At 43.8% G+C, this 24,051-nt stretch overlaps 1 protein-coding gene across 1 annotated transcript in view; it reads left to right on the forward strand.

Moving 5' to 3' along the window:
- The first annotated feature begins 220 nt into the window (after nt 1-220).
- LOC149365959 (TBC1 domain family member 2B-like) overlaps nt 221-24,051 on the forward strand; it is a 163,122-nt gene continuing 139,291 nt past the window's right edge. The window contains exons 1-14 of the mRNA XM_089547445.1: nt 221-894; nt 4,762-4,918; nt 7,494-7,719; nt 8,654-8,895; nt 9,878-10,005; nt 12,256-12,390; nt 15,034-15,256; nt 17,582-17,688; nt 18,479-18,564; nt 18,699-18,795; nt 19,711-19,828; nt 20,096-20,241; nt 22,531-22,642; nt 23,717-23,848. Coding sequence (XP_089403571.1) covers nt 545-894; nt 4,762-4,918; nt 7,494-7,719; nt 8,654-8,895; nt 9,878-10,005; nt 12,256-12,390; nt 15,034-15,256; nt 17,582-17,688; nt 18,479-18,564; nt 18,699-18,795; nt 19,711-19,828; nt 20,096-20,241; nt 22,531-22,642; nt 23,717-23,848 — 2,259 coding nt within the window. The 5' untranslated portion in view covers nt 221-544. The remainder of the gene's footprint in view (nt 895-4,761; nt 4,919-7,493; nt 7,720-8,653; nt 8,896-9,877; nt 10,006-12,255; nt 12,391-15,033; nt 15,257-17,581; nt 17,689-18,478; nt 18,565-18,698; nt 18,796-19,710; nt 19,829-20,095; nt 20,242-22,530; nt 22,643-23,716; nt 23,849-24,051) is intronic.

The following is a 24,051-nucleotide window of genomic DNA, read 5'->3' on the forward strand; positions in this document are numbered from 1 at the left end:
GAACAGTGAGAATTAACGACGCAATTATGAGGTTCACTAAACTCCAACTCGTCCGCCGCAAAAATAGATGTTTTCAACATATTACCTTTGATATTTTAATACAGTATTTTATTGTTCCCGTTTTTAATAATTTAGATCGTCAAGAACGGTGAGTACGGATACGAAGCTACCTTCTTCTTGTTGTGAACCGCATGGCTTCTTCTACTTAATGCACGTGGGCGTGTGCATAGCGGTTGTAAACACGGGAGCGATCGTGGGGATCTTGACGCGGTAGCGCAGTCTAGGCTCGTTTCGAGCCGATCAAAATGCGACGGCCCGTCCTAAAACCCCTTGCATCGAAGGATCACGGCGTTCCCACCGGTAAAAGTTTGAATTTGTGACCGCGTGCCGACGCGATCGCGTCCTGCAGCCGGCACGGCTGACTGTTGTGTCGCGGCTTGAATGGTCAACCACTTTCGCTACCTCCGTTCACATCCGTCATCCTCTCGCCTGACGACGTTCGTCTCCGATTACCCCGGTCGCTGCCTCGAGGCATGCGCCCGAAATGGCCAGTGACAAAGGTGACTGCAGCGGCGGAGACGGCGCCGGTGGCGTGATCGCACTCGCAAGCGAAAGCATCGCCGGCGACGAGTCGACGTCGCCGCCGCCGCCGACAGCGTCGTCACGGTCTGCGGCGCCCAGCGTTCAGCTGTGCGGCTACCTGAATAAGCTGAGCAGCACGAGCCTCGTCAAAGTTTACAAGCGACGCTGGTTCGAGTTCGTCGAGAGCGACTGCAAGCTGTACTACTATCGCGACCCGGACGATGCCAACCCCTTGGGCGAGATCGACATCAAATCGGCGAGTTTCTACCTCGATGTGACGAACTGGGAGAAGCCCGGAGTCTTCGTAATCCGGTGAGTTCCGCGGTAGATGACGATCCCACACCTGTTCGACGCTCATTCCGGGCTCCACATGCAGACTGCATGACACTCGCGGAAACGGTTTCTCTTTATCTGACTTGACAGGCGTTCTAGCGTGCAAGCCCACGCCGCTTTAACCTACTTCTGTCTCATTCGCCTCACCTCATGCCAGCTGCTCTACTGTGACACAGCGATCAGAACAGAAATAATTCCAGGGTGAAATGATCTGACGCGTTGGATCAAGCTGTGTAGAGGATCATCGTGTACCAGTGCCACAACGTCGTGATCGTGATCGGTTTCATCCGTGATTGTATGCCAGGCAGACAGATTAGTGAAAATATCAGCACGCCCTACGCCGACCTTTGTACAGCGTGCATGGCTGAGGGCACAAATTAACGCCTCCCTCCCTTGTCAGTAAAAGTTCAGCGTTGCTGATAACAGCGTGGAGCGATGGGATCCGCCGCTCGATCGTTTTCAATTAATCTCCGGTAATCGCCGAGGTGCTCGTACAGCAACGTGTACGGGGTGGGTTGCGTTCGTAGCCAGACTGGCCGCACAGCGCAGGTACTGACGCCACGACGGGGAAGCGAACGTGTTTTTTTGTCATCGACGCCCACGATCGTGTTTCGCGTTTCGTGGAGATCTGCGTTTTGCCGTCGCGTTGCACCAGCAGCAACAGCGAGCTCCGTCGTCGACATTCCTTGAATTATTTATTCGATCTGTACGGGTTGGTCGAGCCGCACCTTGCGGGTACACCGAAAAAAAAAATGGTTGTACAGTCTTTTTTACACATTTCTAGACCATTTTTAGACATTTTTAGACGTCCTGTCCGTCCCGTCCTGTCATGTCTGTCTGTGTATTCGTCTAAAAATTTAGCACTGTTTAAATTTAAAGAAAAGAAAATTCTTAGTCTCTGGCGGCCCGTTTGCTTTTCGATAGTGTACCGAGTATACCTGTAGGATTTTTGCTTGTTCCAACCCGACACGAGACGCCTCATGTTCTGCTGACTTTAACGCAGCTTCTTTATTCTCTGCTAACTTGCAGTGGCTGCAGTTTTATAGAGATTCCTTACGTGAGGTAAATACTCTTTTTTCATAGTGCTATTTTAATGCATCATCGAAAAAGAGCATGCACATCAGCAATAACTTCAGCCTCAAGCAGCCCCTTTTGTCTTCTTCCTGTAATAAAGACAAACCCTTAGTCAGTTCAGTTTGCAGGCAGCATTGCTGAAGTGGAATTTAGAAAATAACAGGAATTATCCTGCAAGCAGTGAGCTGTCATATTTTTTTAGCTTGATACGGATGATTACAAGTACGTTTTATTAACAAATAAGTAGGCTTTTCTATCAAACAGCTGTCAGAGGCCTATGCATCAGCTTTAGCAGCTACATATGCATGCATATATCTGTACTGTTAGTTATATATAAACTTGTGTTTAGCTGTATGCAAAAACTATCTGTGCCAATATGTATGCACCTGTTTGTCGTGTATCTATTTGTAAGTATTTAGTGTGTTTAATTGATTTAAAAAGTAGGAAATTTTGTGAACCTACATCTTTCCCTTTGAGGGTTTCAAATGAGCATTGAGGCAACACCTTAGGAGGGCGATATGTTGCTCCTTTGAAGAAAAGTGTCAATAAGGTGCTGTAATTAGTACAAAAGTATAAAATTATGCCTTAAGCTCATGCATAGAGTCTCTGTGCTCTCATGCATCTGAACTACATTGCTACAAGAGAGCGAGAGATGCATGTTAGCTCTGAGATATGAAACTGTTGTCACATACCATATTTATTTCTCACATTGCTACTTTAAAGAGGCGTTTAGCGTAAGTATGGGCACATTAATAGCTACCTTGCATGTGATGGTGCTGTTGAGTCATCATCATGATCATCATCATCAGCCTGACTGCGCCCACTGCAAGGCAGAGGCCTCTCCCATGCCTCTCCAACTAACCCTGTCCTTTGCCAGCTGCGGCCACCGTATCCCAGCAAACCTCTTAATCTCATCCGCCCACCTAACTTTCTGCCGCCCCCTGCTACACTTGCCTTATCTTGAAATCCACACCGTTACCCTTAAGGACCAGCGGTTACCTTGCCTTCACATTACATGCCCTGCCCAAGCCTATTTCTTCCTCTTGATATTGATTAGGATGTCATATTGAAGCTATATTAACTGACGCAGCTAGAAAAAGAGTTTCAGCCTTATGCAGGAGAGTGGAATATATATATATTTTTTTGCATGCGTACATGTGTCTAACTTCTCCTCCATAGCAATTTTGTTTTGTTGGCCACTGTGTAGTCTTAAATCCGGTGTGTCCTCACACGCTTTTCTTGTTTCACCAAAGGATTGCGTGCCGTCATTAAATTTACTTTTCCACGCGCCATGTGTTTTCATACACTGTGAGTCTTCACACTGGGACCATGTGAAAGCCAAACCTCCACTTCTTTGTAAAACTGAAGTCAGTACAATGACATGATTACAAGAAGGACAAGTAAAGTGTGTTTCATGCCGCTGTGGCAATACAAGACCTGATAGCTGAGTTCCTTGAGAGTCAAAAACACGGAGAGATTTCCTTTAGCGATTCATCGTCATCAGTGTGTGAACTGAGCACTTGCACAAAAAGATTAGGATCGGGTGTGCAGTTGTTGGGAACGACATGCTTCAAAGCATGCGATAGGAGATAGCGTGCACAATTTTCGCTGCCCTGCTGAACGGCATGAAGGAACGAGATTATTTCCGCAGCCCTGCCAAACTGCACGAAGGCAATAGAGAAGCCAAAAAAATTTGATCAAGTCTGGGAAAGAGAGAGAGATTTATTTGCTTTATTCAACCCATAAATCTTGCATCAAAATCTGATGGGACCATATCCAAAGCTAGTTTGGGCCCATAGTCACGCATGCTTGGCAGCACAGCAATAGGTTAGAAGTCCAAACAGTGCAAATGCGTGCCATTCGTAACACGAAAAAAAGATAAAAACAAACAAACAAGCAAAATAAGATATACTGCTTGTAGCTGCTACATATTACTGACAAAAAAATTCTTTTTACAGAGCATTCAAAGCTGCTAGATATTTTGACTTCAAGTGGGATGTCATTCCAAATTTTATCTACGTAGAACTGCAGCAGTCGCTGACCATAAAGGTTGTGCGTTGAATGAAGAATAAAGTTTAGATTGCTTGCATTCCTATGCATGGTAAGCGCAGTAAAAATGTGGATTGTGAGTGGATGGTTGTTGAACTCAATGTTGTAGACTGTCTTTGACACCTTGACCTGAAACACAAGCATGAAAGGTATTTTGAGTTCTTGGTAGTGGTCGGCTTGGCTGGTGACTGTTGGAGAATGTCAAAATGTGTAACGCCCTTTTTTGAAGGCGTATAATGGGATTCAAGTATGTTTTAAAGGTAGAAGCTCGTGAGTTGCAACAATAAGCGAGGAAGGGCAAACAATGAACCAGTCTTCAGCCGGTCATTGTTCCTTTATCAGTCACTGCCCTATCACTGTGCAGCTGAAACTTTTTATGCATCCTGCCCAGACTTCTCTGAAGTGACTGAACCATGATGGGACACTCATCCACTTGTAGTGTTTGTGCAGATGTGTAAATCTATTTACTTTTCTATACGGGGAAGTAACTTCGTACTTTTTCTGTTTCCTCTCCTTCGCTTTATCTGTCATGACTCATTTATCTATTATTTCTCCACTCTTCATTCCTCCCGCCGCTGTTCAGCTGCGAGACGTGCGCAAAGCAGTAGTTGTGGCCAGCCCTTCTTCCTACGTTCACCCTTATCCTGAATGGTCACTGCCACCATCACTGTCTGGACTTATTAGTTCGGTTTTTTTTTTTTTTTTGATGGCTTTCTTCCTCAGCACGCCTCAGCGGCAGTACCACTTGGAGGCCAAAGACCGCCAGGCAAGCCTGTACTGGCTGCAGGAACTTCAGCGTTACCGCCGGGCGCACAGCCTACAGAGGAACCTGACCCTGAAGAACAGCCGCTCGGTCTCGGACACCTGTCCGTCCTCACAGGTATGCGTCTGCACTAGAAAACACTTCAACCACTGCCGTCATCATCATTGTCGTCAGCCAAACTAAGTCTGCTACAATTCAAAAGCCTTCGTCCACTGATATCCAGTTAAGCCTGTCATGCGCCGACCGAACTGTCCCCGCGAACTTCATAATCTTGTTCTAATTTTTTCTATGTTGCCCCTGCTAGATTTGCCTTCTCTTGGAATCCACTCCGTTGCCATTTGACATTGCTTCACATTACATGCCCTACCCATGTCCATTTCTTCCTTTTGATTTTGACTAGGATATCATTAACTCACATGTGTTCCCTGGCCATTTATACTCTCCTCCTGTGAGTAGATAACATCACCAATGCTTGTCTTTAGCAACACGTCAGCAGTGATAGTCTGTATCTCACCTGTGGTGTAAGAAGTTGGAGGCTCACAAGAAGGCTTGAAATTGTATTAATGACACTGTACTTATCTTTTGAAAAGTAAAATGTGAAAAGTAAAATGCTAGAGTAATATTGAGAGGTAGAAAAAAGAGCTGCACGGGTTTAAGAATGAACTTCAGTTAACAGTATCTCAGCTTAGATCAAGAGGCGGAAGTAGGCATGGGCTAAACATGTAGTGTTGAGAACAGGTAACGGATAACCTGTTGGGATGACAGTATTACAAGGGAAGGAAAATGTAGTTGGGGGCTTAGACAATCAGACTGAGAGATAAGGTTAGGAAATTCATGTGGATAGGTTTAATGCAGCTGGCACAGGATAGGAAAGAGGTAATCCCAAATTAAGGCCCTAATAATTAAAAGCAGTGCCCTTATCCAGGAGAGAATGTAATGTGGCTGCAGATGGCGATGCGAAGCTGCAAAGAGGTCTATGGGTCATTTACAGACTGTACAGGAGACAAAATTCAGTTGATAATGCAAATACTGTTACTCTGTAGAATAAATCTGTTGTATGGCTGCGATTACTGCACAGATTATTCCATATGAATAATCTACTCACGGTGGCTCGAAAGTTAGGCGGAGGATGTTTGTGAAAACTGTATGCGTATGCTGGAGATTCCTTGCGTAGCAAATATAAGCTTTCCTTGTCGTATTTACGTTATTTAGTATTATAGTAGCAGATTTTTTTCATTCTTTTTAAGGTATGTATTGTGCTTGTTATAAACCAACATGAAAATTTTGTAGGTTGCTTGTAGTCAGGCATTGTTAAACTAGTTAAAGACATTAATACTTTTGTGAATTTAGTGTGTACTACTCGGTCCATTTTGTCTACAGTACATCCATACTGTTGCACAGTATTTTCATCTCGCTCTCACAGGTGGCCTGCCCTCCTGTTCATTACATTGCAAAAACTTTGAGAAGTACTCCACAAAGGTGCTTTAAACGTGCACTAGGGAATACAAGACTGCTCGAGAGGAACACACAACTTGGCTAAGATAACGGCAGTCTGTGGGCTAGAGGATGTCAGGCTTTCCCGACTTACCTGCATTCTTGAAAGTTGAAACTGTTCCAAGATAACACCCTCCTGTGATAAGAGGATCGTTTGGCGGCATGGCAGGGACCGTCCTTATCTCGCCCCTCTCTCTTTGAAGAGGAGTGCCAGTAATGTTTGTGTCACCGCTCGCTTCACAGACGTGGTCTTGCGTTGGCAGTCTGTCGTGGATTGCTGTGGTGAACTGCATACTAGTATCCTGACTTTACATGTAGCCTGTGGTAGGTGAGTAGAATTGCTCTTGGCTTGTTATGCTATGTTGTGGGTGTAATGTTGAGTTACCTCCTCTGAGTTGTGCAACATAGCAAGCAATGTTTCAGGAGCTTTATGAACACAACCCTGGGTGAGGTTAACATGCTGCAGGAAAATACAGAACCTCGGTTCATGTGTTGGGAAACACTACCAATCAAGTGTTTCCTGGTAAAAAAAAAAACATTTTGGAGAGAGTCTTTTTATGCAGTATTTGTTTTTCCTGCTTGTGTCTCTTGGGTTTATTCCAGCACACTAATTGTTCTTGCAACTTTTTACACTGTTGTCATTCGTGCAGCCTACTTAACTGTCTCGGAAATTCGGGCCGAAACTAATTCTCATAGATTTCGTCACATTAAGTGGCTTCCCCTGTATCGGTTGCATGGGGATGTTTTCTGTTCCAACAGAAGGTTAGACTCGCTCAGTTTTATCAGTGTTTATGTAACGTATCTGTGTCTCGTTTGTTAAGAAGGCTGTATTGTGTTGAAGGCATGAACACCATTTGTTTTACTTAGCTTACGTCTGGCACACTTCATAATAGGTTTACCTGCTGTATTGTAAATGTGATCCTCATCTTAATTGTATGTTACAGAATCCTTCTGTCATATATCTGTGAACCTCTCACTGCGCGACCTCAGCCTCATCTTATTTTTTCGTTGCAGTTTTTTTGCCAATGTTTTTGATGTAGTACAAAACATGTTGTTTATGCCCGCATAATTTCTCGAGGCAAACGGCTCATTTTTACTCATGGGCGCAGGCACTTTCGGAGAAGGCATTTGGTGTGTAACGTATGCTTATTTACCGTTATCACGGATAAGTGAAATCTGCCAACTTCGCTTTGCGCAGGCAACCAGTGGTCTGCTCCACAAAAAGCCGCCGCAAGCGGAGGAAGTGCCCGGAAGCGACGATCCTGACCGGGGGCTGCTCTTATCTCCTGTGGAGTGTCCGACAACGGTCGTTGGAGAGCACACTGCCTCACAGCCTCCTCCAGTGTCCCCTGCTGTGTCGTCCGTGCTCTCCAACTTCAGGCACCCATTTCAAAAGAAGCACCAATGGTCCCCAAGTGTCGATGGTAAGTTGTGGTTCATGTTTGGCCCAGCGGAATGAGGATCGTAGGGCATTTTGAATTCTTCCTATGACATTGTTTGTATAAATGACCGTGAGCACGTGAAGTTTAGTCCTTGTTTGCTGTCAGCTCCTGTGACTTTACAGAGGGAGTTCAAGTACACAAGATAGACTGAGTATGGCCTTTACTTCTGTTGAACTTATAGTAAAGAAGACGGTAGCTATATTTTAATATTCAAAAGGAGATAGTGTAGTGTCTATCTATTGTATTGCAGCTGCAGGGATTGGGAGCTGTTAGGTTAGACGTTATTGAGTTATTATTGGGACCATTGTGTAGGTAGGTACGAGAGGTTTTATTAGGAAGTTCAGTGTGCATATAGGAAATGCCATCAGGTTTTTTGCCATTTCTGTCAAAGTTTTTTTTTTTTTTTCCTTAGTCAACAGTTTTTAAGAAATTTGCAAATTGTATTTCACCTTCATTGAATTGGCTTAACAGTTTGTTCGCCGGTGCTCATGTGTCCTCTTGCCTCAAAACTATATGTGAAGTTTCTTTTTACTTTCTCCTAATTGGCTGACTGAACAGTTTATACAGCAGCTGCTTCTTGGTACTTATAGTGTTGTTCTCTATTATGTTGTAACGTGTACATCAACAGCAGAACTGTGCGCATAAGCTTTAACCAATTCTCTTTTTTGTATACTTTCTCGAATTTGGGATGGGAGCAGTCCCAGCTTATGTGAGAATCTGGCTCACTGACACAGATTGGCTCACTGACACAGATTGGCTCACTGACACAGATTGGCTCACTCACACACGCATGCGTTATTTGATGTGAGTGGATGGTATGTGTTCATGTGAATGTGAGTGAGTGGGCGGAGGAGAAATATATTTGCGGGATCCATCGCTCATGGTATCGAGGTGTGCATACTGTCTTCTTTTTTAGAAGGAAAAACAGAAGGTCTCAGCCACTTCTACACGAGTGAAGAGGACGACAGTTACGAGTACGAAGACTGCGACATTCCGTCGTCACCTTCCAAGTTGAAGTCGCCAGCGGTGTTCACATCGTTCAAGAAAAAGCTGCAGGACTCGTTTCGAGCTCGACCCAGGGTGGAAGTGGAGATGTTCTCTTCAGCGCCACCCATTCTGCGGAAGCTGCACGAGGGAGTTTGCTGCAAGTGCAAAGAGGTATGATGCAAGAGGTGATTCATCAAGTTCAGTCGGCAGTCATATATTGTAGATTTCTGTATCTTTCAGCCATCCACCATTTGTGCTTCGCATTTTGTGCACGAATGAATGTGGAAGTTATCGCATCACTTCAAAGTATTGCTGCTACTAGCATTGAGGTTGACACTGCAAGCAAACTGTTTGAATTGAAGGGCTATATATTGAGGAAACCAAAAGATAGCTAGTCTGAGTACATGTACGGTATTAGCTTTGGACATAGTGGAGACATATCACACTTAACTGGCACAGAAACACTACCTAGACCCTGCTGTTGTCATGTTTGCTTCGTGCATGATAGTTACGAGTGCAACTTACTGTTCATAAATAACCCCTCAAGGCCCATGACAGGCTTGAATTTTAATGCTGTAAGCATCTGCTAGAGAGCAGGGTGACAAGCTCAAAGCAGTTTGGACTTAGTAGGCAGCTTCTGAGTGTCTCCAAGTTAGGCCTGCTTATTTTCTTTTTAAAGAATTGGAATGGCTTCTGGGGTTAACAGTATGACCAAATAAATAAATAAATAAATAAATAGAGAGGAAAACAACCTATACTTTCTTTTTCAAACTGTGTGCACGACCTGTGAGAACCCTAAGGCTTTTTTCCCAGCTGTCACGTTCGGTGTGCATCTCACATGGGATTTAATTTTCAGCATCCTTCCGTCCTACGCCACTAAAGACTGGAGCGGTCTTTCTCGGATATGTCAGTGCCAACACCTGCCTGTTATTGTTTGTAGAAAGTTTAACCAGTCATCTTTGTAACTAAAACTTGCGTGACATTGATACTTCTTGTTTTAGTCAATGCAGCCCTTATGTGATAAATACTCTGTGCAGGGAGGGGGGGGGGAGCCTTTATGGAGCTAAAAGGAAGTTCAGCTTGCATTGAAGGTTGTTTCTGCTTGTGTGCCAGTTTTCATGCTCTTATCCTTTCGTGCTGCTCCTGTTTAAAGCTGGAACGGGAAGCAAGTGCCTTACGGGAGGAGTTCCAGTGCAAGGAGGACGAACTCACTGCCAGCAAGGAGGTGATAAAAGTCCTCCGCCAACAACTGGAGCTTGGAAGCAGAGAACAGGAGACACTGTGAGCCATTTTCCTGAGTACAGTTTACCGCATTTTCTTGTGTAACGGGTGCGATTTTTTTTCACAAAAAATTTACCACAATTTGGGGAAGGGGTACCTTATTGAACAAGGTTTTGTTATATATATATATATATATACAGGGTGTTTCACCTAAGACTTTCTGCAATTTTTAAAAATAAGCTATTTAAATTAGATGCGCGCTTTTTCTGGCATAACATTGTCAGTGGTGCAGTACATCATAATGCAGCTAAGACGTGCTAACTAGCAGGCTTGTTAACCAATATTTAATAGTTAACTTTTAAACTATTACCGTTGGGCTCCTTAATTATTGAGAGGCATGTAGCCCACCGTAAGTAATGTCCATATCCGTTTTTAGAATTTCGAGAACGCGATTATCCTCGGCGCTGTGGCCCAACAAATTTTGGCTATTTCGACGAGTTGCGTTCACTGGAGAGGTTGCTTTGCCTGCAAGCTTCTCAAACCGCATGTATTTTGGCGCGATGTAGGCGAAATTTGTTGGGCCACAGCGCCGAGGATAATCGCGTTCTCGAAATTCTAAAAACGGATATGGACATTACTTACGGTGGGCTGCATGCCTCTCAATAATTAAGGAGCCCAACGGTAATAGTTTAAAAGTTAACTATTAAATATTGGTTAACAAGCCTGCTAGTTAGCACGTCTTAGTTGAATTATGATGTACTACACCACTGACAATGCTATGCCAGAAAAAGCGCGCTTCTAATTCAAGTAGCTTATTTTTAAAAATTGCAGAAAGTCTTAGGTGAAACACCCTGTATACATATGAAACCAGTTTTCCGGCAGGTGGTCCACCTGCCCACCAGGTTGTGAGCAACAGGCTTTCATCTGGGTGTAGGCCTTCGTGAAGGGTACACCTGGGTGAAGGCCTTCAGGGTAAATGCCTTTAGGGTGAAGGCCTTCATGGTAAATGCCACCTGGCTAAAGGCCTTTAGGTCAACTGCCTTTAGCATGTAAGGACCTTAAGTGCCTCCCTTAGTGCTACTGCACGATATTCCATGCTTAGCCATGCTAAACCGTCTACTAATTTTTTCATTGCAGTGTTGCTTGGACTTCTAATACGGGGAGGCCTTGTGGAGAGTGAAGATAGATGGGCTGGGGGTCGATGGCGCTTTTGGAGTATGGAGTTGGGGTGGGGAGGTGGGTGGTCATTATGGAGGGGCTTCACTTGCCGAGCTTACACAGAAAGAAAATTTCCACTGTTTGCACAGATAAGGGCAGTGCTACTCTTACTGCAACCGCAGTAGAAATGCTGATATAATTGCACTCGCTGGGCATCTTACACTGAAAGTCACTTTTTGCAAGCAGCTGTTGGAAAAATGATGACTGGTTAGGCCCTTCAAAGTTGATTCACACAGCCGCAAGTTTGAAGAGGTGTTCACTACCACTGTGGAAACATCAGAGTTTGCATTGGAGTGACAGCTGCATGTACAATCTGGAATGTTTCACTTGGAGCTTAAAGTCACTGGGAGCCCAGACGGTGGTTAGGCTTTCATGCAGACTCCCTGCTGGGAACTCTGCTGCTTCCTTTATGCTTTTTATTTTACAAACTTTTTTCTACATCATTTTCAAGAACTCCTATGATGAACGCATTGAATCTGTCTGCGGAAGCATGACACTTGTTTTGTGTGTCATGCAGGCTTGTGGGATGCATACAGTGTCTTGAAGTGTAGCATATATAAACACTGAGAATCTGGCTCAGTGCCTTTGGCTGTGCAGTTTAATTTCTTTTTATTTTTACTCTATGTGTTTTAACATGTATTTCACATTTTACCAGATTCGGAGTCATAACCACTCAAAGTATTTTGAAGAGACTCCTCTTCAGGACACACAACCAGTACATTTTCGCAATTGGACTTCCGCAGACGTTTAGAAAAATAACAAACTTAAGAACCTGTGATGTTTTTTGCAGATGTAATTTCCTTCATAACATTTTAGAGACACAGGGTTGCTATATTTTCATCAGCTTAGGGGTTATTTTATTGGCAAGTTTGTGTATATTTTGTGTATACCTTTTTGTATGTATGCTTTGTATATATCTTGTTTGTGTGTACTTTGATCTGAAGTCACGTTGGAGCAACTGGGCGATAGGTCGGTCACACAAAGCGAAGCATGCAGAAATATGATTTAGAAGCCTTTGAATTGAGCCAGTGAAAGCTTTGCCGTCATGTCAAAGATGACGGGAGTTAACAAGCGTTCCCTGTTGTCTCGCAGCATCAAGCTTTATGCAAATTCCAGCAATGAGAACTATACACGCATGCTACATGAGAAGGACAAGCTTCTCCTCGAGCTCAGAAATGAGCTTTACATGTGCAAACTTCAGCTTGAAAGCACTCAACACAGGCGATGGTAAGTAATCATGTCTTATATGCTGCTGTCCCCAAGCAAGCTTTCCATGGGCTGTGCTTCCCTTATTGTGGTCACTTCGAAGACCTACCATGGGCATTTTATTTTATTTTTTCTTATGATAGTTGCTCTCTTGATTTGCATGAGTCATTGCAACCTTGGCTAAACATAAGATATACAGGGTCTGTTCTGAAAGTAGTAGGACTGGTTTCTTCCTGGGCGAAGGGGCGGACGAGAGGTGGTCTGCGCGTGCAGGATCGTTGAAGGGGGATATTGGGAATGCTGGGGAAAATCGGCATTCGGCTCTCGGCCGTTGAAGAGAGGAGGTCGCTTTTACTGCGAACCCCTGTCGAAACGTCTCATCACGCAGAATCATCGACCGTTTACTGGATCAGCAATACGCGATCAAATTTTGAGTAAATCTTAGTAAAATGGGCAAAGAGACTCACAACATGATTAAGGAGGCCTACGGTGACGCTTCCATGGGTAGATCAGGTGTTTTTTGAGTGGCACAAGCTTTTCCGAGAAGGTAAGGAAAGAGTGGAGGAAGACGACCGCTCCAGACGCCCTTCGACCAGCAAGACCAACAAAAATGTGTAGCGAGTGAAACATTTACTTAACAGTGAGCGTAGAATAAGTATCAGAATGATTGCTGATGACTTGAGCATTCCTCAAGCCCAAGTTTTTGAGATCGTGGCAGAAAACTTATCCATGAGGAAAGCGTGCGCGAAGTAAGTGCTGGGAGTGTTGTCAGAGGAGGAAAAGGCCAACCGGTAGGATCTTCTTCGTCATTTGAATGAGGACCCCAATTTTTTTCCCAGCACAAAGCGGGAACACTGCCTCAGCCGCCCTACAGCCTCGACTTGGCCCTGCCAGACTTTTTTCTATTCCCGAGAATAAAATCGACGCTCGAGGGGAAACATCACGGATCGGTAGAGGTGGTTCAACAGGCTGTGACGAGGGAGCTAAACAGCACTCCTGTCCAGGCGTTCCTGGAGGCGTACGAAAACTGTGAAACTCATTGGCAGCGGCGTGTAGGTGCGGAAGGGTGCTACCTTGAAAAATTGTAATCGTTTGAACTATTCTCTTGAATAAATTTTGTTTAAAAAAATGAGTCCTACTACTTTCAGAACAGACCATGTATAAATATTTACAATTGTCATGACTTCTTTGGAGTTTTTGAACAGCGCGTGGCATTGAAAAAGGTCAAACAATACTAATGATAATAAGAATAATAATAATACTCTTATTTTCACTAATGAAACGGCACATATATTCAGGCCTGTCAATGCCATTCTTAACCTCCATAAAATCTTCATCGAGTGAAAAATTGAGGGCCATTATATATTCAGACAGTACTGATAAGGCCAAGGTTGTATGCTATGTACATTATTTTAAAGCCCATACATTACATGCAAGCGCTGCACCTTTATGTTCAGAATCAGTACTAGCTGTGTGATAAAAAAAAAACAAAGAACAAAGAAATTAATCATTTTCATTTTGGATACGCATTTGTTTTTTCAGTCTGTGCGTCTACACCAGGTGAACTAAACGCCAAATTTTAACACAAGAATGGAAATGCAACCCTTATACGCAGTTATGACGCATTCAGTTTGGTATGCTCATGTAGTTAAAAAGTGTTAAACTCTGGCTAATCCTTCACTAATAATAATGCATAGAGAACAAGTGCGGGGCTTTTTTCAGCAGTTTAAGTTCCTTGAAGTTTTTGGACATTCCTTAGAGTACCCTGTCTCTGGCACAAGAAACGATTTTTTAAAATACCAAGCAAAACTAAACTAAAACAGCAAAACCAGTCAGCCAAAACTGGAACTCTGTTTATGGCCAGGGTCCACGCTCAGATTGACGCAGCAATGACGTCACAGATATTATTCGTAAAACACTCGTACACTCATTGAATAACTGAAATAGTAACTGGAATGGATGACTCTGTTCATAAAATGCATAAAACAACCTAATACAAGCCTCAAAATTTGCTCTTTATATTGGGAGTGGGCAATAACATGCAAATAATGTTTGTGACTTCGTAAACGCACTGCTGTCCGCAGAAGTTGCCCGAACTGAGGCCACAAAAACGGCAGACTCTCAAAATCGAATTGCGCTAGAATGAATTGCTGCATGGCTTCCAAACTTTGTGGGTATTATTAGAATAGGGAGGAAAACCCAAGTAAAAGTTTTGTTAGAATATTTGAAGTTTTGTCAGAATATTTGAATCTCGACAAAACCCCGCAATTACCCGCCGCGGTGGCTCAGTGGTAAGGTGCTCGTCTACCGAGCCGGAGTACCCGGGTTCGAACCCGACCGCGGCAGCCGCGTTTCGACGGAGGCGAAAGGCAAGAGGCGCCCGTGTGCTATGCGATGTCAGTGCACGTTAAAGATACCCAGGTGGTGGTAATTATTCTGGAGACCTCCACTACAGAGACCTCCACTACGGCACCTCTTTCTCTCTTTCTTCTTTCACTCCTACCTTCCTCTCTTCCCTTATGGCGTGGTTCAGGTGTCCCTGAGATATGTGAGACAGATACTGCTCCATTTCCTTTCCTCAAAAACCAATTTACCAATTCAATTTTTTACCTTTTAAGTCCCCTTCAAGTCATTCTCACCTTCTGTCCCCCCCGCCTGCTTCAGTTCTGTGGAGAGGGAGCTGGACGAGCTGAAGGACCAGAGCTCCCTGTACCAGGAGGTGTTGAGGGAGAAAGATCGGCTCCTCATGTCACTCACCAATGAGCTGCACGACATCGAGGAGGAGAAGAAGGAGGAGCAGGCCACCATCGTGCAGGCCGAGCAGGCCGAGGAAAACGCCTGCCGAGCACAGATGGCCAAGATGGCCGAGGAGATACAGCAACTCAAGGCAAGGGGGACACCACACTTCCATTACTTATACACCAGTGTTTGGAGGTGGTGTACACCCAGTTTATTCGTTGTAAAAACGAACGAATTAAAAAGGAACTTTGCAGAAAAATTTAATATCTCTCTACTGATGGGTTAAAGACACAATTGCTCTTCTCAGTAAACTAAATTCTGGGGTCCTTTCCGACTCATCATCATCATCATCAGCCTGACTACGCCCACTGCAGGGCAAAGGCCTCTCCCATGTCTCTCCAACTAACCCTGTCCTTTGCCAGTTGCAGCCACCGTATCCCCGCAAACCTCTTAATCTCATCCGCCCATCCAACTCTCTGCCGCCCCCTGCTATGCTTGCCTTTGATTGTAATCCACTCTGTTACCCTCAAGGACCAGCGGTTATCTTGCCTTCGCAATACATGCCCTGCCCAAGCCCACTTTTTCCTCTTGATTTCAATTTAGGATGTCATTAACCCGCATTTTTTGGTAGCAGGAGATGCAGTTATTGCTGAGAGAATTTAGTTTGGAAATTTTTCTGCCACTTGAATCAAACTTGCGGCATTGCCGGAAAAAAAAAAAGAGACTCCGTGATCACTGTTTCGAAGTGAAGGGCATTGTAGCCTAGCCTTAGAGATCTTGGTAACACCGCAGTTAGCTTGCGAAAACGGCTCAAGGTTGCGATGCCTGCGATTCATTTCTTTGTTTTCTAGCTCACAAAAGCTCTGTTTTCACTGAAAATAGAGTCTTTGTGGTTAGAATGCAGCAATATCTTTTATGCGGTATCGTCTCTTTTAGGCTGCTTATAGTACTGCGTTCAAGCCGTCACTCTGAACTTTTGCTTTACTGTGTGCCTCCTCATATTAGGTCATTCAGCTCTGAAGGAGTGCTGCTGGAGTGTTCTTCATAGATGCATAGTAATGGCGCAAAATATAGCATAGCTAGGGTTCTTTTTCTTTTGTGAAGATCAAGGATTTGAGCTCTATGCTGCAGGCATTCCATTTCATCCTGTATTCTTAAGAAACAAGATTTACTGACACTTTTAATTGCATGGAATGCAGTGTCTACACATACTCTGCTAATCTACTAGTTTGATCAGAAGACCGTAACTCATTTTACCCTTTTTGGGTGGATGTGTAGTACTATACTCATGGACAACTTTCTGTGGCAAGTAAAGAGAAGGAGACGGGCCTCTGCCTACCTGTCACAGCACCAAGTAGACCGGCCTGTTAACGAGCTTTTAGCTACCTTATGAGCGTTCTTTCCTTTTTTTCTCTTTCTCTTGAAGACTGAGGCATTACAACTTCTGTCTTTGGTCGGAGACACAACGTCTTTACGGCCCCTTTCTTTCCTGCTGCCTAATCGTACGATTGCTAGGGGTGGGGGTTCTTCTATTGTAGAGCCCGACAGAGGGGTGGGATCTTTTGTGTAAGCCTGTTGGCCCTATCACCCTGGTCTTCGGGACTGTATTCTGCATTCTGGCATGAATGACCCTTGTGCTGCAGTCCTTCAGCCTTGACTGCAGTGCCAAAGAAAACTGTCCACAATTATAGCCCACAATTACAACAGGGTGTGTATAGTGTGCCTTGTGTAGTGTGGCTACAGTGCAGGAAATCTTAACACAGGGCTTTGTTGTGTTCAGTGGATCACTTGTAAGGGACTAGTCATACAGCCTCAGAGCATTTGGTGCATGTTGTCAACCTGTCCATGCTTGTGACAAGGAGTTTTTGTATGTGCATGGGAACATTGGGCGTCAAATTTAAAACATATAAAGATTGCTAAGCAAACGCACGGGTGAAAGAAATGTGGATTTGGCATTTGATGCGCCTATTATGCATGCAACAATATTTTATATAAGTATAGTGAAAAAGTTATTGTATAGGGACATTCATTAAGGGTACATAATACCCCCAACAAAAGAAATGCATTGAAAATTTTGTGCTGGAACGAATTCCAATTTGTGTTTTGTTAACATGCTCAAATTATCAAGCAATGCACAACCATCAGTGTAGGTATAAATGTTTACTTTTGTGTTCTTACACGTATGAAAGATGCAGCAACGAAGCCAGATAATCTAAACCAACCATGTTTGTTCATTAAAAAAAAAGGAGCACACAATACTTTCTAAGAGCTCATGGTAACAGAATGCAGACTGTAAGCAGCTTATGTGTGTTGCAGGCTATGCTCATTGCAAGGCGAAGCGATCTTGTGGTTAGCGCAGTTGTTCATATGCTATCTGCATATTGCTATGGAGGTCAGGCGTCGAGAGGCTTTTTGGAATTGTGCGCTTCCTTTCAACGTTTATTTTTGTTTGCACATTTTTCTCTCCTCTCAGGACGCAGTTGCAGCATTCCATGTCCAAAACAAGTTTCTCAACCAAGAAATCCTCGAACTGAATGAGCTCCGGTGGAACTCTGAGGAGAGGGAGAGGCAGCTCATCATGTACGTGCCTAGACGGATTCTCTGCTTTGTACATTGTGCATGTCAGGCCGAGGTTCCCTACTGTTGTGGCTATGCTGCTAGCGTAATTTTTTTATGCTGTGCGCTTTACCTGAGTGTGACCCCCTTTGCTGCTATTAAGGCGAAAGCCTTTAATGCCTCATCGTTGTCGACAGAAGGTTGTCAGCAGAAGGTTGTAAGCAGAAGGTTGTAAGCAGAAGGCTGTAAGCAGAAGGCTGTAAGCAGAAGGCTGTAAGCAGAAGGTTGTAAGCAAAAGGTTGTCGACAGAAGGTTGTCAGCAGAAGGTTGTCAGCAGAGGTGTCCCGCTTTTGCTAGTCAGACCAGAAAAAAAATCTTTGTGCACGATGGGATTCGAACCAGCATCCCTCCGTTCCGCAGCCGAGCATGCTAATGGCTACGCTACTTCCTGCCAACGCATACGTTGTTCTCCTTGTCTAGGACGCTGGAGACTCGGTGTTTGCAGAAAGGCGTCGAATCAGACGGATGCCTCCCAAACGCCCTCCAGTGTCTCCAGCATTTAAGGCTCACAAACAATTCTGTACTTAATTAAGATCTTAACCACACATCAGTGACACAAGCAACAACACCGCGCTTAAGGCTTTCGCCTCACCGCACTTTAGGTCAACAAAGTGCCCCCCCCCACCCCCCTGAATTTTTTTTACTGCTGTCATTGATGCTTGCCTAACTTTCTTTCTGTGATTAGGAGAGTCAAACAACACGAGTACTCACTACGTGAATCTTTTTTTTTTCTCTCTCTCTTTTTACAACCCAGAAAATGCTCAAATGCAGAGGCTAGACATTACCAGACTCAGAGCAAGCTTCTCTTCCTTCTCAAAGAGCTCAACAGTCCTCAGGAAGGCAAGTGGGATTTGTTTTTCTTGCTAAAGAACTTTTTTTTTTTGTTGTGAATGGATGTGTGGCAGGCAGTGTAATGTTGATGTATCTTTGTTGGTGTATCTGCCAATTTTCTGATCACCTGTTTGCTGCTCCAGGTGATGCTGGTGTTCAGGCCATTGTCACTCAGCTTCTCGAAGAAGCCATGCAGGACCCCACGGTTCCCAAAGAAGTCCAGGATTCCCTCCAGTCTAGGTGAGGGAACGAAGACTAGCACAACTGATGAGTCACTGTGAACACATCTAAATATCAAAACAGAATGACTGTGACAGAGTGCTTTGCTTGATTGTAAAGGATGACATGAACCAAAAGTGACGTTTCCTTCACAGCGAGCATAACAGCCAACCTGGAAAGGAAATGATTGTCGAGCGGTGCTTGAAAAATATCAACACGGGTCTAAGTGCAAATGCAGAACACTGGAATTATTTTGTGCATTGTATTTATTAGCTATGTGTGAAGAAACAAAAGTTCAGTTATATTTTTGAAGCTATGTCAAGGCTTTGTAGAATAAATTGCTGTTTAGAGTAGTTTACTTTTAGGCTGGTTTTATAGGGTTGAACGCCCGAAAGTGACTCAGGCTGTGAGGGACGCCATAGTAGAGCACTCCGGATAATTTCGACCACCTGAGATTCTTTAACGTGCACTGTCATCGCACAGTACATGGGCTTGTAACATTTCGCTTTCATCGAAATTCGACCGCCGCGGCTGGGATCGAACCCGCGCCTGTCGTGTCAGCAGCCGAGCACCATAACTGCTGAGCCACCATGGCGGTTGCAGTTTGTAGAGTAGGTTCTTTTATCTGGCTGTGAGTGTGCAAGTTGATAGCATGATCAGACTAAGTGGCTGTGTTTAGTGCTTCTACAGCAGCTTATACAGTATGCTTTCTAGTAACCTTAATGCACCTTTTAGGCACCTTTTAGTTCAATATTTGCATTGGTGTGTACACACTGCTGCAATAAATGAATTGAAGATCAGATAGATAACCATTACATTCAACTATTGTTAACGGATTCTGGAGATGCACGCTTGCAATGAATGTAAGCTCACTTCCAACCCTAACAGTCTGCATTACTAAGATTTGGTTAAATTTTCCATTTCGTTATGTTTCAGTGACGAAGTCTACGACTTGTACGGATTCAACCGAAAATGGGGAAAAGAATGCGACATCGTCGTCTCCAAGGCGGAGAACCTGAAGAGAAAGTCTGAGAGCATCTCAAGCAAGATGCAGGTAGAGAACTGCCAGGATCTCACCCATCTGTGATCTCAGTGTGCAAGATTAACAACTCGCCAAAGATTTCTAGCAATTTAAAAAAAGTCTCCACCACTCATTTGTCGGAGGAATCTACGGGAAGATCTATATATATTTATGATGCTGTTTTCGAGATAGTCAATAAAAGGGAGAAGTCTACGTGGAGATACCATATATATTTATGATGCTGTTTTCGAGGTAATCAATAAAACCTGAAGTAACTCGCACGTTTCCGTTCATTGGAAGGATCCGCTCCAAATCTCGTGGAGGGTGAAATGGGAGAACTACCGTGCTAACCTGGCCCCTGGTCGGCCCCTTCAAAAGACACCCGAGCTGAAGGCTCTTATTCGCTCCAGCATTCCACAGGAATTCAGAAGCCAAATATGGAAAGGGTATGCAAGACTTTCTTTTCTCACTGTTTGCCTAGAAACAGAGCTGTCTGTACACTAACTTCCTTCACAACACTGTGAGCATTGGTCATAGCTCATGCCACCTAAGTCTGAAGTCCCACATTTGTGCACGGCTACTGGTCATTCATTACAGCGTTTGCGCGATGATAGTGGCCCTCCTGCTTACGATATAAAAACAAGTTTTAGCTGTTTAGAAAGAGGAATGCATTTACTTTTCAACAGTTTTCGTTGTTAAAACAGTTATTGTTGGTATGAGTGCAGAGAGCAAAACACAAAGCATAAAACGATACTTTTGTTCGACTTGCCTGCTTACGTGTAGTTTTTTTTTTTTAAAAAAAAGAACTACAGCACCAAAAAGAGGGCTGCTTCTGCAGCATTTAAATGAAATGCGAATCTTGGTAAATGCTTGGTGGTATTTGGTTCCAGTGGGTAGTTATTTAGAACGGGTGCTCTGACAAAGACCGAGACTTATAAAAATGATGCAGATTAGAGGCTCAACAGCTTCAGTCAAATTGACGAAACTGAAGCATATTTGGCACATCTGTGGACTGTGCATATCACATTAAGTATGCAAAATTTCTTTGAGCGGCACTTAGTCGTTCTTTAGTTTTCAGGGTTCAAAGTCACCCGCCATGACAAGAACGTGACCCACGGGGATCTGGGTGCTGAGTGTACATACGTTCGTGGGTCATTTTTACGAGCATAAGAAAAGCTAAAATGAATAAAGAAAGGATGAAACGAAAGTCTTGTTTTGTGCTCTTTGTTTTTTGCTTACTCAACTCATTGCAGTAATAATTGCTATCAACAACACATACCGTTGAAAAGTAAATACGTTTCTCTTTTTAAGGAACTAAAACTTGTTTCTCTATCAAAAGTGGGCGGGCCACAGAAATTGCGCAGACATTATAAATAGCCAGTGACTGCACAAGCGTGAGACCACTGCCTGAAATGTTAGTAGCAGTGGTGAATAGTGGTGAATACACTGGAACCTCATTGATATGTTTCTTAAAAAAATTGCAGTGGAAAAGTATACATCTTCAAAAACTGCATGAAAAAACTAGGACACACAGAGGGCACACTGTTTAGAAGATGAATGAACTGCACCAAATAGCCCGCCAGAAAACATTCCTGGAAAAGTGTATTATCCGGCAAAATGTATGATCCAAAACCACTCAGATTTTGGAAAACATGACAGGTACGAAGGCATTTACTGACATTCCTTAAAGGCGTGGCGGCACTTGTTGGTGCAAGATCTGATGAGCTTTTGTCATGCTCGTAGACTTCTGTCTGCATTTGCGTTATCTAATCTGAGGCGTCAAAGGCAAAAGTGGCAGGGATCTCTTTGTCTTCACTGTCATTGAGTGGATACTCTGCCCCAATGCAATAACGCACTGCAAAGAAGCCGTTCAGGCCGCTGACAGCTGCTGGGCTTCGGCTGATGTTGCATGTCATTGCGCTCAACCTGCTTGTATGTTAGCTCACCTATTCTTGGTGGCTACACGTATCATGTGATCAGAACTTGATGAAGCAAAGTTGTTAACATACTTATCATGAAATATGTTATCTGAGAACGTCGTAACCTGAAGGAAAACAGTGCAACTCTATGGGACATAATTTATAACCCACGATTTTGAATGTATGAACCGGGAAATCATATGAACTGGGAACATATCAGCGATGTTCTGGTGTAAATAAAATTTAGTGATGTTTGAATGTCATGGCAAAGACCTGATACCAAAAGGGCGGTGTTCTTCGTTCAAACACGTTTTGCCTAATAATTGAGAGGTCATGACAAAGCTTTGAGACCTGGACACATGCATATTTTACAAGTGATTAGTATTGTACTCGTCTTTTAGTATGATTACACAACAGACAATAAAATGGACTACATCTGCAAAAGCAGAATCGTTAATTGTGTTCACATAGTTCTCAGTGTGTTCAAAGTGCCTTTATCTAGTTGCATAGAAACAGTTCACATATACTGTTGTGCTGCCATCGGGCTATACACTACTGAATTTTTAACACTCACATTAAACAACCAATGTTGACCAATGTATTGGTTCAGTACATAAATTCAAAATCTTTCATTCTGAAAAAACAAACACTTGGCTAATGAAGGTAGCTTTTGAGGTCATTTTAAATTACCTGAATATGATTATCCTTATATGACTGGAGCAGCTCTTTGCCTCTTTTCTCTTGGGCTTGGATAACAACCCACAAGTATGGCACTCATGTTAACAGAGTGAACTGACTGTTAGTTTTATCACGTAGGTGCGTCGAGTTCCTTGTTTCTCAAGAAAGAGCAGAAAAGGGTCCTGGTTACTACGAGGATCTTGTGATGTCCCCTTCGACCACAAGCGCCTATGATCCTGCTGTAAAACAGGTAATACTTTTCGCAGTATGCATACTCAGCATCACAGATTGTTGCATCACTTATGAGCATGATGGCCTCTTGGTTCATTTACTCCTGCTTTCATTAGAAAAGTGGTATGCACACTTTTTCTCATTTGTTATATTTATTATCAGTATAGAACAGGCTACTACCTCGCTTTTTCCATCCCTTGTTGTGTTCCTTAGTTACTGTGAGTTGCATAGTGCAGTGCGAAATTTTTGCTTGTTGTGTAACCCCCTTCCCATTGATGCACGCTACCTTCGAATTGCTTTTCAGGCTTGTCTAGCTCCTGGTGACATCTTCAGTTCAACTTAAAGGTGCACTGAAGAGGAATCTGAACTCGTCTTTTGGCCGTGGGAACTCGATCTACACGTTCCTAGCATTCTCAGAAACGGCGACTTATTGCCCTGTGTGGCCGATTTCCCTAATTAAATCTAATTAACGCCCGGCTCCCGCCTTTTTTTTTTAATTCTGCCCCGTACGGTGGGCGGAGTCGACCAACGCGGGGAGTGCCTTTCAGCCAGCTCCGTAGAGGCTTTGCTTTCGCTTCATTTTGTTTTTTAGGTTTCCGTGAATAAATAGTTTCATTTGCAGGTAATATAACCGCAAAATAAGCCCGCAGAAATAAAAATACGCGCGGACTATTTGCTTCTACGGACTACTACGTATTACTCCGCCGATGGCAGAGCGGCAAGCCGCCACGGGACTGGGTGAAAGTCACTCCCCGCGTTGGTCGACTCCGCCCACCGTACGAGGCAGAATTTAAAAAAAAAGGCGGGAGCCGGGCGTTAATTCGATTTAATTAGGGAAATCGGCCACGCAGGGCAGTAAATCGAAGGTTCTAAGGATGCTCGGAACGTGTAGATCGAGTTCCCGCGGCAAAAAGACGAGTTCAGATTCCTCTTCAGTGCACCTTTAAGCCTAGCATGTTTTCTGAGAAATACATGAAATTCTTGTTCCTTAGCTGTGTTTGTATTGAGGAGTTCGTTCTTACATGTGCGATTCATTGAACGCAGTGCCATTATTTGTAACATCAGAAGTGTTATTCACATTTTCTTCTTCAAGATTGAACTTGACCTGCTGAGGACTCTGCCGAACAATCGGCACTATGAAACTCCCGACGCTCCGGGAATAAATCCTCTTCGACGGGTGCTACTTGCGTACAGCAGACGGAATCTCATAGTCGGATACTGTCAGGTAAAACTGTGACACATCTTATCTGCTTCTTGTGTTGTTTCAATTTTTTGGAGGCCTTTCTATTGACTCCTTATCAGTTTGTCAGATATCCCAAGTGAAAAATCATATAACCCATGTAATAACCTGCTTCTGGATACAGGTTTCTGAGAATAGAACTGGCGAGCTTAAATTGTAAATGCATGCTTAAGCGGAAGAGTGGTTTT

This window comes from Amblyomma mixtum, chromosome 1 (assembly GCF_055824585.1).
Source record: "Amblyomma mixtum isolate Tamu chromosome 1, ASM5582458v1, whole genome shotgun sequence".
In the NCBI taxonomy this organism is placed as follows: Eukaryota; Metazoa; Arthropoda; class Arachnida; order Ixodida; family Ixodidae; genus Amblyomma; species Amblyomma mixtum.